At 43.7% G+C, this 16,030-nt stretch overlaps 2 protein-coding genes and 1 pseudogene across 3 annotated transcripts in view; 1 reads left to right on the plus strand and 2 right to left on the minus strand.

The window, feature by feature from the left end:
* Window positions 1-1,463: 1,463 nt before the first annotated feature.
* LOC116855570 (proline-rich protein 2-like) lies at window positions 1,464-2,285 on the minus strand. The gene has a single exon (XM_032838409.1). The coding sequence runs from the start codon at window positions 2,283-2,285 to the stop codon at window positions 1,464-1,466; it is 822 nt and encodes a 273-aa protein (XP_032694300.1).
* The window catches only part of ELMOD1 (ELMO domain containing 1), a 64,131-nt gene continuing 49,921 nt past the window's right edge, over window positions 1,821-16,030 (plus strand). Inside the window, exon 1 of one of the 2 annotated variants that reach the window (XM_032838367.1) lies at window positions 1,821-1,937. The gene's annotated coding sequence lies outside the window, so the exon portion shown is untranslated. The remainder of the gene's footprint in view (window positions 1,938-16,030) is intronic. The other variant, XM_032838371.1, reaches the window with a different exon arrangement.
* Window positions 10,028-10,923, minus strand: LOC116855572 (annotated as a pseudogene).

The raw sequence follows: 16,030 nt of genomic DNA on the forward strand, positions 1-16,030 counted from the left end.
GTGAAGTGGAATGGAAAAGGAAGAGTATTCCAGAAAGGGTGGAATAACATAAATAAAGGCAAAGTGTCATGAAGAAAATGGTATGTTTGGGAGTTAATGACATTTACTCTTTTTTTCAGAGAGAGGGAATGAGCAGGGGAGGGGTGCAGAGAGAGAGGGAGAGGGATAGAGAATCTTAAGCAGACTCCACGCCCAGCACAGAGCCCAACTTGGGGCTCAATCCCATCACCCTGAGATCATGACCTGAGCTGAAATTAGGAGTCAGATGCTTAAGCGACTGAGCCACCCAGGCGCCTCTGAGAAGTTTACTTTTTGAATGTTGATACTTTTTAAAAGTGGGACAGTATTAGTGCAGAGAAAACTTCCTTCCATACCTTACTTTGTTCAATAGTTGTGAAACAAGGACCATGGGGGAATGCAAGTCAGTTAAACTACTTTTAGAGGACTATGGAGTGAAATCCCTCCCATGGTGATAATCCTGCCCACAGCAAATTGCCTGGATATATAGCCATGATCTAGCTCCTTCCTAGAGGTTTATTCAAAGAAGTAGGAAGAAACTAGAGTGCTGAAAGAAAAGGTAACAGTGGCTAATGTTTTCTAACCAAAAAGTTAGAAAAATCCAAGTTCAAGGTTATTTAATGTGAGGAGGCAACAGCACAAATGGTCACCATTTCAAGATCAGCACTAACCCAACCTGTCATGAAAACAGACCAGCGACGAGGAACTTTCAGAGGCTTACTTGGTGAAGGTCCGCTGCAGAGCAAGAGCTCTGCCTCCTTGCCTCACAACAATCCAGAGAGGTCGGGATCACCACGGTCCAGGCTACAGAGGCGCAGCATGGCTAGGGAACGCGGGTGATAGATAAAACTGAGATCAGGCCAACCTCGAGGCTCACCCTCTTTCCCTGACCCCGTGCGGCCTCTAACGTAAGCAGCGTTTTGCTTGAATACAGAGAAAACGTTCTCCATTCAGCATGAAGTACCACACCACTGAAAGGCACAGGTTTCGGAGGGTGTTAAGTGAGTCATTCTGGGCCACTCCTGTTGCACTGTGAAGCAGGGCGCCCTAAAATAGCCCCCAACCATGGTGTGTACCTTCCATCCATTACAGTTAACCCCGGGGTGAAGATACTGTTTCGAAGCCCTGGTTGAAATGCAGACATGTGACCTGGGAGGACTGACAGCATCTCTCAATTACACCTAATTAAAGAGCTGGCTCCTGGAGAACTTGACCCGACAGGTCCAGGAGTCGGGAAAGGCGGGCGCTGCCCGCGCACCCAGGAGGCTGGTACCCGACACAGGAAAGCAGGTGGGGCGTGCGTACCTGGATTGCGGGAATCAGTCTGTGAGGCCGCAAGGGCCGGAGCCGAGCTAAAGCAAACTTTGCCTTCTGGACAATTCTCTGGGAAGCAAGCGAGAAGCACATCTTGCCCCTCACTGCAGGGTTCTCTGCAGGACACACTATCAGGTGTCCGGGTCCCCGGGCCTCCCGCGGATCCGCCGGGCGCGAACCAACCGGGCCAACCGCGGCCGCGGCCCCGCTCTGGGCCCCAGCAGCGGTCCCTCCTCCGGCCCCGCGCCCGCGCCCCCGGCTGGGGACTGGGCATGCTCAGTCGCCGCCCGCGTCGCGCTCCCAGGGAAGCCTTCGCACGCCCTCCGCGGGCTGCTCTCCGTCGCCTCCACGCCGCCGGCCGCCCGGGTGCCTCCCGGCTCGCTCCGCTCCCCGCGACCCAGATTCCTGGCCCGCCCCCGCCCCGCCCGCGCCCGCAGCCAGTGCGACAGCCGCGGCCACCCTGTGCAGCCGCGGTGCGGGGGACGGAGGGACCGTGTCCAGCGCCGCCGCCGAGCGCGCAGCCCGAGCGCCTGCGGAGAGCTGGCATGGAGACCCGGCCGGCGCGCGCCGGGACCTGCTGAGCTTCCCGCCGCCGCCGGGGTCCGGTGAGTCGCCGCGCCTGGGGGCGACCCCGGAGGGGCAGAGGCGCGAGGGGCGAATGCCCTTGGAGAGCAGGGAGGCGGTGACGAGGACGCGGCACCGTGCGAGCTGCGTTGCGTCTGGGGCGCAGCGGAGGGGTCAGGGTTGTGGCCAGAGAGGGGCTGGAATGAGAGTGCGCCCTGCCTCGGTGCAGGGGCTTCGGGGGCAACCGGGACCGTCATCCTTTCCTCCTGCGCCCCGCCCCCCGAACTAACACCCACAGGGCTACGGGGCCGCGCGGGAGGCCGTTTGCGTCTCGGCCCGGACGCAGGTAACCTAGCGACCGAACCGAACGGGGGCTCTGGAGGAGGCATCCTTGGCAGAGGCCAACATGGGAGGTGGGGACACCACGGGCGGCCCGGCCCTGGCGAGTGGCCCTCCCGGGTCCTGGACCCCCGCCACCCCCCGCGCCGCGGCCTTGGGCCCCAGGGACGCTGCAGGGCTGCGGGGCAAGGGGTCCTCCGCGCTGCGGTCCCCGAGGGGCCGTCTGAGGAGCTCCTCCAACTGCTGGGAAACTGCTCACTCCGAGACCATCTCTTTCCCGGGCAGGTAGACAAGAACGGGCGTGTGGGGAGCGACGGGCGGCAGTGTGGGGTGGTGGGGTGTGTGGTTGTGAGTGCCTTTTTCCCCGGGTGTGCGTGCGTGCTCCTGCTCTACCTCTCAGTGGGGTCTGGTAACGCGCCTCATGAATATTTCAGAAACGACCTCACTGGCTCGCTTGCTTCAGATCAAGTTTAATGAGTGTGTCTGTCAGCCCTGCTGCTCTGCACAGCCAGGTAGCAGCCCCGCGCCTTCAGCTTTCCAAAGTTCCTCCCTTTGTCGCACCAACTAGCAAAATGCCGCTACTAACCCTCAGGGAGTTTGGCCTGGTCCCATACGTTGAGTGTGTCCTTTGGAGAGACCAGTTTTGGGCAGGCTTCCAGGCATTGTTCTGCATCTCTGCAGTGTGTGCGTGTTGTGCCGGTAGCTTGACAACCGTCCTTAACTGGAGCTGCCAATATGGTGGAAAGCAGGTACCGTGCTTGTGTTGCGCTAAACGTCTTAATGCATTATCCTCTCGTGACACCCAGTAGTTAGGGCAGACTTCGTCCTTCTCTGCCTAGAAGTTGAAGCTGAGATTAGTCCAGCTGAAATTCTGAGGAAGGTAGACTCCAGTATCCCTCTCCTTAGGGAGGTATTTCTCTCTCCTTAATGCTTTCACGGGAATAAGTAATGAGAAATCACTGTCAAGAACACGGAGAGAAGAATGCATTAATGTGGGAAACTTTCAGGATCGGAACAAGCTGTCCCTTTCACTCCCACTGCACCATCACCTTCGGTACACCGGCCGCACACACAGCAGTTAGCACTCCCCGGCCGTAGTCGTTCGCAGAAACCTGCCTTTGCTTTCCTTACTGAGACAGGTATGTCTTTTAAGGACCTGTGAGGAATTCTTCTGTTGACCACGGTTTCAAGCCTCCAAGATTTACAGGAAACTCTAAGAGGCAGCTCTTTTCTGCTTTCCAGCCCATTCACACTGAAGCTGAAGCGCTTGGGTTTACAGACGTTTCCCTTTAGGGATGGCTTCACCAACAAAGACCCGCTGCGGTTACATCACAGGCCCCACCTCCGCCTGCCAGGCTGCCTCCCCCTGGCCTGTGATGAGGATGGCACGTCTCATGGTGCCTGATTAATGAAGAAAAGAAATCCCCAAATGAAAGACTTACTTATTTTCAATATTGTGTTTTGTGTTTTGCTGGTTTAATTGAAAATATGAAATTTTTAAAAATTATTAACACTTGTAGATAGGACTTGACTCAGGCATAGTAATAACGATGAATATCAGCTTTGTAAGAGATTTTGAGCAATGCTACAGTGTTCTTTCTGCTAAAATTATTAACAGATATTAGAAAGGAGTTCTATAAATTAGCAAAATAAATGGAAATTATGTACAGTAAACAGCATTTCCTAAAGCATGCTACTGAGATGTTCAGAAAGAAATGGAGCAGCATTAAAAGACATAAAATCTGCCCAAGTGAGAAGTTTGCAGAACTGGGACACAAACCTCCAAGGGCTCTAAAGAAACATCTTTAGAATTTTTAAGGAGTCACTGGTAGAACTGTCAGACTTAGCAAGTAAAAATACAGGCTGTCCAGTTAAATTTGAATTTCATATAAACAATGAATAATTGTTTTTAGTATAAGTATGCCCCATGTACTACTTGTGACATACTTATACTTAAAAAAATATTTGTTGTTTATTTGAAAATCAGTTTTGATGGAGCAGCTTGTATTTTATCTAGCAACTCTAGTCATTGGAACTTTCTCACTCCTCGTTTTTGGGTCACTTATGGGTTGAAAATAAAGTGGAGCAGGAGTCAGATGCTGTTCTGCAGACAATCTGGGACACCTCATTTCTGGTTCAAGCTATTGAAAATAACTCATGCTTAAAAGTTAGTAGTTTCAGTTCAACACGTAATTGTTGAGTACCTCTGCTTGCTAGGCTTAGTGAGAGGTGCCAAAGCTGCGAAGATGAGTAGGGACGGCGTGGCTGTATGAGGGGGAATCCACATCATGAGACCTGAAACCTGCTACGCCAAGTGTGTGAGGGGAGCCTGGGATCGACACTGAATTCTGCTGGGCAGTTCCAGTCGGGGAGTGAGATGACCAGCACTTTTGACAGATGTGGCCTTGAATAAGAGTGAGATCCTATCCTTATTCTGGAAGGAAAACCACCCCTGGGTTTATACCTAGTGAGTGGGAGCCAGAAGTTGAAAGGTTTTACTTGATGGCCTCAGAGGACAGAGAGGCCTGCTGGGCAAGAAGTGAGGAGGAGATGCAAAAAGAGACTTTACCTAGCTGCTGATGGGAGGGAGCCGAGATGGGACAAATGCAGGGCTCGCTAAATGGCACCTGGGTGAACGCATCTCCCTGCATTTAAAAAAGCCTTGGCCAGCCCTCTAATACCCAAAGTCCTGTTCCACTATTCCACTTCCATCCTGCTTTCCTCAGATAAACAGTCATCAAGTAACACTGGAGTATAGCATTTTACAGTATTTTGTATGAAAGTAGATATTTAAATGTAATATTGGAGCTGCTGATCAATATTCAGTTGCTTCTGGCACAAACTTCTGACATAGGATTAGCAGATGTTTTGGTTTTATGAAATCTACTGCCTCAAGCAGAAAAAGATACTAACTCGCCATCATTTTCTGATGTTGTCCAGCTATCTTTAAGGAAGCAGATTCTGATGGTGTTAAGAATGGAGATTTTACAGAAATAGCACTATGTGAAAATGACCATATGCTTGTAGTACCAGAGAGTACCTACTCAGAATATTCTAAATGCAATTAATTCCAAAAAATAGCACACCACTTACATTTGCGACTTTGAAAACCCAGTGGGTGCCTTCACTGTTAATCAGCACAGGAAGTTTCCAGAGAAGCTGAAGATCAAACCAGTACAGTCCATGCAGAGAACTCGAAGATTCCAATCTGTCAGTCTCAAGCAAAGGACACAGAGTGCCATTCTAGAGAGCACTTCTGTCAACAACTCTAGTTACCTGAGGGACCATCTTCAGAAAAGGCTCATATGTTTGAGTATCCAGATGGCTAAATTTCCATTTCATATTTTATAATGTCTTAAAAATCATAAAAATTACTCTGTGCTAAAACGCATCAGGAAGTAGTTAATTCGGGTCTTTCTGATCAAAGGATTATCCATCCTTTAAAAATAGAGCAAAAAATAAAAAGTTCTATTTCAGGTATTTGTACTGTCCCTCTTTGTAGTGTCTGCCAAACATGTCTTGCCTTATAATTCTGATAGCAGATGAGGAAAAAAAAAGTGATCGAGGACATACTGAACTTACTAAAATTCCTAGGCAATTAGACATGGATTTTATTTTGAGCAAGATTCCCCAGGGATATGGCTTATTAAAGGAAGGCTTACTGCAGTGGTCTCCAATGACGGCTTACGTGCACTACCACCCAAGAGAGATTTAACGGAAATCCTGTGCTCTGCTGGCATTCTAAGTCCTCAGTAAATACTGTGAATTGAAAGAATCTGAAGACAGTGTGTTCTTGCATCCCAGGAGCAAGCGCAATCATGCTGACCACAAGCAAGTCTTATTTTACATCAGTTTCTGTGGTGTAAAAATGAAAGATAGGCACATTTAAAAAGAAAATGGTGCCAGCTCCAACCCTCTATGTCTATAAAATAAATGTTAGCTGTTACTACTGTTTTAAGGGACAAATAACTTCATTTTCAGGGTAATTAGACAATTTGTATATTGTCTGTGTACCCTCTGCTGTTTTAGACACCACTGAAATAATGCACAATTTGCTCTGTTTCATTTTTTACTTTTTTGGAACAAAGCGAGATGATTGTGGTAAATGCTTAAGAGGAGCTCATTAAACCCCTTTAAAAAATCAGTCTCAAACAAGCTAATAACTGCAGAATTCAAAGGTCTTTACATGGTTTTTAAATGTAGAGTTTCCATTTTAATTATTGGTATTAGGACTTGGTTAATTAGAATGCTTAGTAGAAGAGCTTATTTCAGCTGCTGTAGCTCTCCCTCCTACTTCTCTTGTACAACTAGATGGCAAAAAGCTGCCATGTGTTTCGAAGGTCTCATTCATGGTGAAACTGATAATTTATTTATCCCACAGCTGCTTTTTGGCTTAGCAAATATCAATGACATCATAAACTCGGCTTCCCACCCCCCCCTTTTTTTTACATCACTAGTAAGCATTATAAATATTTTAAGTGTAAATTGAGCCCTGCAATGAATTTACTATACATTTCTTCCTTTTTAGAAGAAGAATAAGAATGTTCCAGCCTTCAGAATTTAGAAGCCAATTTTTCTGAAGATTCTACATTCCAGAAGAACACTTTAATTTTAATTAGATTTTCTTTGGTTTCTTAAGTTAGCAAAAAACTTAAAACAATTGTTTTTATTCAAGAAGTTAAATCATATATTCTCTTAAAATGGTAATAAGCATTTATCAAAGTTATTATATTAGAATGCACATTATCAACATCATTATTTTTAAGGCCTATATTAAAAATGCCTTATGTAGAATTTTGACTTTCATATTGACTCATGTACAATGTGTACGTAGCCCAACAGTAAACCCAGCATACGAAAATCAAGACTTACAAAAAGGATTGGGTGTCATAGTTTTTGCTTCACTGAAGAGTTCTGTGTTGTATCAGGAGTGTCTCCTACTGCTCCTTTGAATTGTAGATAACCTAGAGTATTTAAAATAGAGCCAGGCCACCAGATTTTTACATCCTCACAATCATTCCGGAGCACATCTGTAAACAAGGCTCTTGAGTAATGTTTGTGGGTGAGACACAGAAATGAGGTCTAGGATGTGGTCTAATAGCTGGGTTGATCAGCTGTACCCACAGAATGTTCACAGGTGTGGAAGCCAACATAGAAGGTGGCTTGTGTTGGCCTGCCTTGACCCTGACATTTCACAGTTTTATCAACAACTCAGGCATACTTAGACTACAAGTATGTTAGGTTTGCTAATGATACAAAGCTCAAAGCACTAGTGAATTTGAATGACAATCACTATTAAACTTGATATCCCTGAGCCCAGAGCAAGGGCTGAGACTAAGACTATGTTTCAAAAGAATAGATGTTGGCTTCATTTAGGTTCTAAAATCAGCTGCCCAAGGACATGGAATGGAAATCCTAGTTTAACAGTTTGGGTTGTAAAAAAGTTTTAGGTCACTTGAGTATTAACCAACAAGACAAAAGAAATTAATACTATCTTTGGTGAGATTCCTAAACGCATAGAGTCCATATCAGAAACAAACAATACAATACACTATACTCAAAACGATGCACTGCGGACCACCTGTCAGGGATATAACAAGGGGGACTGCCTTTGTTGGGCTGGACGCTGGCTCACATGACCTTAAAAGCACCTCCTAAATCTGATTATGCAGTTTAAATTGAGCTTCCACGCACCTATACGTTGTGAGTCTGCCAATGTCTCATTTAGCCTAATTTGGTAATATTTATGTAACATGTAATTATTACATATCCTTTTGTGGACTTATAGTGAATATCTATCCTTATCCTTTTTTTCTTAATGATTATTCCCTAGATAATTAATCAGTCATCACTTAAAGGAAGTGTATCTATTCTGTGACCACCACTGGGTTAAATTTAAAAGGCCATTTCCAACTATTCTTTCATTATCTAAGATCATAAGTAAAATTCCTAATGCAAAATGATATGTATTTTGAATAGCCATAAAATAGGCATTGGTCCAGGTTTTAATATAAAATTGCACAGTGCACCTAATCAACTTAGACAAAGATGGAAGGCAAACATGCTCACTCCGTGTACTTGATGTGTACTCCTCTGCATTGTGTTTTGGCTTTTGAAAGTATTTCTTTAGAGTCGAATGGACAATTGTTTCTTTTGAACACTGTCATCTGAACCCCTTTCCCATGTTGCAGGCTCTCCCACGTTCTGAGGCAGAGCCCACTCCCCACCATAGGAGCTACAATGCTAGCTATATAATGTTTGCATCCAAGGCCCGTGACCCAGACTCTGCCCCAGTGGGCCAGACAACAGCTCTTGCCCCGTGCTGGGAGATCAGCAGGGCCTGCTCTGGAGTCTGGACCTGGTGGCAGCAGGAGAGGTGTCTTTACTGGACCGGCTCCATGCCATCATTTTAAGGGTTATTTTTGGCTACATAACCTCTAAACCTAGTTCTCTGGCCCTCCCAGAGAGTCTATGGGTTACCTTCAGAACAAATTCCTTTTTGGCTAAAATAGGCAGAGCTAGCTTCTGTTCCTTGTGATAAGAAATCCCGACTGTTAGAGGGTGCACGTCCGTGCTCATGCTGGCATATTAGTCACTAGGGCCTACTGAACATGATGCACTCTGAAAAGCACAAAAGGAAATGTTTATTCATTTTCTGGGTATTTCTGGAATAAGGCACCTTGAAGAGGCACACGAAGCTGGTGTTTTCAAATTAGTGCTATGGGGACAAGTAGGAGGAGGTTGTCAAACAAGATGAAGACAGATATCATTTTGTGGGTTTACTGATTCTGAAGATTGATTTGGCATGGGGATAAAGGGTCGGAATAAGAAAGAATGCTCTTTGGGAAAATACTGTGTTTCATCAATTCCAAGACGCCTTTTTTTTTTTTTTCATCGTAACATTCATGAAATTAGGAAACATTACTAGAGTGTGTCATATTTTAATTGCCACTTTTTTCTCCTAAACCCATCTACCATATTTCACCAAATATAAGACATCACTGATATAAACCATTAAATATTTTAACCACTAAGAAACAAGCTCCATAAATATATATATGTATATATATATATATATATATATATTTTTTTTTTTTTTTTTTTTGAGAGAGAGAGAATGTGGAGGGAGAAGGGGCAGAGCGAGAGGGAGAGAATCTCAAGTAGGCACCATGCTTAGGGCAGAGCCCAACGTGGGGCTCCATCTCATGACCCTGAGATCATGACCTGAGCCAAAATCAAGAGTCAGATGCTTAAGCAACTGAGCCACCCAGTATCAGTAAATATTTCAATGGCGACACCTAACACCATATGGAGGCTCTAGAAGATTTAAAGTTCCTAAGAGAACCAAGTCAGTCATGGAAGTAGTGTGGGTTAGATACCAAATTCCTGTTCATTTTTGTTGTAGTCTCCCAAAGCTGTTAAAGAGCAATAAATTTACCTCTGACTTCTGTTCTGAACAAAGTCAGGTGCTAAACATCATTGCTTGGCTGTAAAACATGCCTTTATGGTTACAGTGATTCTCAATTTTGTTGAAGGCTCCTTTTTTTTTGGTAAAAAATTTTTTTTTTATTTAAAGGATTTTTTAAAAATTTTATTTATTTGACAGAGAGAGAGATCACAAGTAGGCAGAGAGGCAGGCAGAGAGATCGGGGAAAGCAGGCTCCCCGCTGAGCAGAAAGCCTGATGTGGGGCTCGATCCCAGGACCCTGAGATCCTGACCTGAGCCGAAGGCAGAGGCTTCACCCACTGAGCCACCCAGGCGCCCTTATCTTTGGAGTTTTTTTTTAAAAGAAAACCAAATTAGGTTCACTTCCATGTCCACGGATTTCTTTTGAAGAAATTAATATGATGGCGGTAGGTTACATTGCAGCTTTGGAGTAGTACTGATCTTGATTTTCCATTCTATAGCTTTCTCATGAATGTTTTCCAGATGAGAATTATTACGAATATACTGCTATTCTTGCCATTTCCGAAGCAGTCTTCAGAAAATTCCTATCCTCTTTTTATTTTCATTCCCAAAAGGAGGATTCATAGTTACTATATCAAATGACTTGGACATTCTATTAGATAATGGGCACAGCCACACTGAACCACGTCAGCATGTGTTGACCCAAACCCTATGACCGTCCTGTTGATGATTTCCAGTGGCTCTTCATCTACGTCCCCTCTAGCCCTCAACCTGCAGCTTATGGCCTAGTCGGATACTGTTCTAGAAGTAGGGTGGGCTTTTTGAATCCACCCACTTGTTGCAGGCAGTGCTCTGGTTCCTTAAGCCTTAGTTTATCTTTTACTCTTTCTCTCTTTTCGGTCTTTCTGTATGGGTTCACAGAGTTTAGGACACTGGACCTCCAGAGGCTGGAAGCACCATCCTCTGTGTGTCATCTTTAAAGTTTTTGTTGTTATCAGAGTAAAACCTGTCACTTAAAATGGCACATAATTATCTGTCAAGTAATGTATCAGTTCATTTTTTTTCATGAAGATATTCTTTGTTAAGCCCCTGCTCACTAACATCCTGAGAATTCCTTTAACCTTTCTCAAATATGGGATCTTCTGATTCCTGGGCCCAAGGTCTTTTCATTCTCTACCTTCATTTTGGTGGAATGCTTCCTTCAGAAACTCCTAAAAAGACATGCTTGAAAGGTACATGAAAGGCGTTTCTGTCCAAAATGGTCTTCATGCTTACCTCATGCTTAATATTAATATTTTGGCTGGGTATAAAACTCTAAATGGGAAAGAATTCTTTTTTAAAGATTTTATTTATTTATTTGACAGACAGAGATCACAAGTAGGCAGAGAAGCAGGCAGAGAGAGAGGAAGAAGCAGGCTCCCTGCTGAGCAGAGAGGCCAACGTGGGGCTTGATCCCAGGACCCAGGGATCATGACCTGAGCCGAAGGCAGAGGTCCTAACCCACTGAGCCACCCAGGCGCCCCTAAATGGGAATGAATTTTTTCTCATAATTTTTATTCTTGCTTCTGTGTTCCTACTGAAAAACTGGATGCTCTGATTCTTAGCCCTTTGCATATGAACTGTTTTTATTCCCCCACCAGAAACATTTATGTTGTGAAATTTCATCAGGATGTGCTTTGGTGAGGGTGTTTGTTGTTTAAGGAGTTGGGTATCCTGTGGGCCCTTTTGATCTGGAGGCTTGGGTTCCTCAGTTCTTGGAATTTTTTTTTTTTTTTTTTTTTTTTAGTTCTTGGAATTTCTTGTTTTATTTCTTCAATAATTTTTTTCACATACTTTTTCACTTTTTTCTCAGGAATATCTGTTGTTTGAATACTGAATCTTTTCCTCCCATTTTTCGTCTTTTTCTCAATTTCTTCTCAGCAGGTTTCCTCAAATCTGGGTCATTTTTTCAACTTCCATTTCTATCATTAAAAAATTTTTTCTAAGAATATTTTCTTATTCTCATACTGTGGATTTTTATTGTTTCTTATGAATCTCTTTCATTAGTGTAATATTTTTATAATATCTATGAAAATTAATTATGATGTATTATTTTCTTCTCTTTGTGTTGCTTCTGATTCTTCCATATTCCCCCTTTTCTCAACGTTGAGTGTCTGTAATTCAGTCAAGTTAGAAACTTTTCTCAATTCTCTGATAATCCCTGGCTGTCTATTCATATTTAAGACTGAGGCACTAAAACACTGACTGGAAGCTTTGTGTGCATCAGTGGAGCTCATGACCAGTAAGGGGCTGGTGCTTCACTGGGGGAGATCCACATTCATGTCAGGTAATTTCCTAAGGGATAAATCCCCCAATGGCCTGAGGAGCACATTATGGCTGCATCTGTTCTGGGAGCTGAGTAGAAGCAGCAGCCTGGACAAATCTCACATTTACCATGTAGACTTCCACTTAAGCTTCTTATATGCAGTATAAACCAAAAGTTCAGAGCCTCTCTAGATCAACTTCTGCAAGAGTAATCTCACCTCTTCTGATAGGACAGAGAGCGGTTATATTTGCTTCCAAAGAATGGGGAAAGAGATATAACTATTCCTTATGGGAAATGTCAACCAAACCTCCTGTATTGACTTCATCCTACACTAACTACACTTTTGGAGGAACGGGGCATTGCTAAGTCCTGAATATAACCAAGATTCTGTATTCTAAGTTGTATTGCCTTTGGGTCACTTCCCTCACTGCAGGCTTCATCAATTAGGCTAAATAAATTACCATGTGTCTATCCTTTTCAAACTCTAGAAATCTGCTGATATCTCATGTATTACCCTGTTGCCCTCAGCCTTATGGATTTATGCCTTTTTTATTTCTTTACTCTCCTGTCAGTGGGATTTCATGCATTTTATTTGCCACGTTTAAATGGAAGTGACATGACACAAGTTTTAAAGGCACACTTAAAAGAAATTAAAGATGTAAAATACTATTAAATACACCAGCGATAACTATAGTGAGAGAATTACTACATAGTAAGGATCTCATATTGCTTATGTAGACCCACACAATTGCCATGCTTGTTTTGCTTACTTATCTCCTAACCCACAGTAAAAATTAATACTCTCTTAACCTACTCATACAATCTTCTTAGCAAAATATTCTACCTAACACATACTATTGTAAATAATATGTACTCCCCCCTAAAAAGAGAGAGAATTTCACATAATCACTGATCAGAATCTTGTCACACATCCATGAAGAGTCCATAATACTGACTGACTGGTTAGGAAGCCTTGCCTAAGAGGATAGTCCGGTTTAGTCTGACATGGCTGAAATGTATTTTCATTTGAAGCCACTCAGAATTTCTGTACTGACTTCAGAAAGGCCCTAGACTCCATGTGTGAGATCTACTAGATTTCCCACTCCTGGAGGGCAAAGTCTGTATCCTGTTTGTTTTGTGTCTCTACTGCCTTGAAAGAACTAAGCATAATAAGTGAACATGTTTATTGACTAGAAATAAGAGCTGAGGTCTTTTCCTACCAGCTGGTTGTCTGGCCTTGGACAAGTCATTTGTTGATCTGATTGAGACCCCAAAAGAGAAGGTCACTTAGAAGAGGTGAAGGGGAAGAAAAAGGTCAAGAGTGGAACATTAGGGAACACTTAGGTTTAAAAGGCAGGAGGAAGAAGAATGTGAAAGAGAAGGAACCAGGAGAACAGGGATCACAGAGACCAAAAACAGGCCCTTCAAGAAGCAGCACCACATGAAATCATATCAGCTACAGTAAGGACAGGAAAATGGAGCTTGGACTAGATAATGCTCTATCTTCAACCAAGCATTTCCATACTCATTCATTCTTTGTGTAGATAAGGCATGTTCATCACTCCTGAGATGTTTATGGTGAGAGCATAAGACGATAGCATAAGAAAGTTGTCCTGAGCCCTATGTATGTGTGAGAACATTTGTGTGTGACTTGTGTATGCTGTGTGTATACTTGAGGGACTATGATAGGGAAGGGAACCAGAGACTATGCAGTAAGGGGTTGGGAGGATCTCCAGTGAGTTAAGGACATGAGTTGCTCATATGTAATCAACCTATAACATATCATGGAAGTACTCAGCCTGGTGTAACCCGAATAGAAATGTTTGAGTTTGGGAATAAGAATCCCCTAGTGTGATTTTCTGCAGGCCCGTAGTCCTTTTTATCATTAACCCATGGATTCTTCTGCAGAAACACCATAGCCTGGAATTTGGAAATAAGTGGTAGGCTTCAATGTCTTACTCTATTTCATTGATAGTAAGATTTTTTCCCCCACCACTGAAATTAGGTTGTATCACAGTTTAATTAGCAGCATTTTATTCTCCCTTAAGGACACATGACACATGATGCATTCTACCCTTGATGGCCTTGAGGAAATACCACTGGAGAGAATAAAATAATATTCACTCAGCAAACATTTATCAAGTCATGTGTATCAAGTCATAGCTCTAAAGTGAGTTTAAAACTTTTTTTTTAATTTGTTTTACAGTATGAATTGTTGCAGAAGCCTAACCTAAAAGATCTACTTTTCCTCGGTGAATGCTATTATCTCATCTATGTGATGCGGGTCAGCAACTGCCATATAGAGGCAGGGTACCATTTGCCGCCAGGCCCCTGGAAATGCTCCAATTCGCTTCCCTGTCCAACGTTCATAGCAGATGCCTTCACTGTATTTTCATTATATGCAAGAGAAAATTTTACCAAAAGTATCAATTTGGATTGGCAAAATCATATCCATTTAATTTTTATGTAGACATAAGTGTATCATTCTTTTATTATGGTTTTATTTAGGAATTTAACTTTTAAAACTCAAATATATAATTGAGAATGAATAAAATCTACATTGAGTATTTTTGTGTTAAAATGGATTAATACCTAGATTTTGAAATTTCCTTACTCTTTTAAAGATGGAAGACAAATCTGATCAATTCTGCTTTTCCCACCTTTTACTCCCTCCATGAGAACAGTACAGACATGTAGGCAACCACAGTGAAAGCCAGAAAACCACTGTACCTTTAAAGCAGATCATAAATACATTTGCAGGCAGCCCTGAATTTTGTGGCTGGCATGGGCCTCTATTGCTATAAATCACAAAAATAAACCCTGGAAGAGTGTTTGATTCCCGAAGAAAGAGGAAAAAAAACCTTCCTAGTTGTCATTTTAGTGAGTGTCAGCAGAGCACTTTTCAAGCTAATCGCCAGAGGAGGAAAGTTCTGGAATGTGGCCTCAGGGAGAATGTTATACATGAACATTATATCTCCAACGTGGCGTGCTGGCCAGCATGTGTGAAATGTAAATGCATAATCTGAAAGAGTTTTCATTTCTCCAGGATGGCAAATTTTCACGTTGCCTGCTCTCTCCCTCATCTGCATACCTGTAATAAAGTCAAAAGTGGCACTGTATACAGATTTCAAATGCTCAAAAATAGCCTTAGAAATGTTTCTTTCCCCTCTCTTTCCTTCCCTAGCCTGCCCTCCCCTCCTTTCTTATCTCACATGGTGAGTGTGCTACATCCTTTGAAGACTGAGTCCCTCATCCATCTGGGGTTCCCTGACACAGTGCTTCTCGGGACTTGAGAAAATAGGAAGCAGGATGCAAGCTTAGACCTTCCCTAAACTTGCTAACCGGGACCTATTTGTTCACCTGATTTGAGTCTGATGCTTGGCCCACCGGATTTAAAAGAATGACCTCTGCCTTCTTGTCTTGTTTGTGGGTCGGTTCAGCCAGAGCCCAGCCCCTCACATGGCAGGTGGCTTACCAGCCACTCCTCAGCCACCGCCTCTGTCCTCTTGCTGGTGTTCCCACAGACACGTGCTCATTTGGGAGCAATTCTCAAGTAATCACATCCTAAAACTACCTTAGCGTCAGACATCTGTACGCTTTGGCCTTTATCAGAATAGCTGCCTTCTCTCTGTTTTACCTACCCCTCCCCCCAGACATAGAGCTGTCGCTGAAGAAAGGGTAGAAAAACACAAGCAAGAATCCCAAATCTCGGGGCGCCTGGGTGGCTCAGTGTGTTAAAGCCTCTGCTTTCAGCTCAGGTCATGGTCTCAGGGTCCTGGGATCGAGCCCCACATCGGGCTCTGCTCAGCAGGGAGCCTGCTTCCCCCTCTCTCTCTCTCTGCCTGCCTCTCTGCCTGCTTGTGATCTGTCAAATAAATAAATAAATAAATCTTAAAAAAAAAAAAAAAGAATCCCAAATCTCAGGGTGCCTGGGTGGCTCAGTGGTTTAAGCCTCTGCCTTCAGCTCAGGTCATGATCCCAGGGTCTTGGGATCGAGCCCTGCATCGGGCTCTCTGCTCAGCGGGGAGCCTGCTTGCCTCTCTCTCTGCCTGCCTCTGTGCCTACTTGTGATCTCTATCAAA

The sequence above is a fragment of the Lontra canadensis genome, unplaced genomic scaffold, assembly GCF_010015895.1.
Source record: "Lontra canadensis isolate GAN:19392208 unplaced genomic scaffold, GSC_riverotter_1.0 scaffold104, whole genome shotgun sequence".
NCBI classification, from domain to species: Eukaryota; Metazoa; Chordata; class Mammalia; order Carnivora; family Mustelidae; genus Lontra; species Lontra canadensis.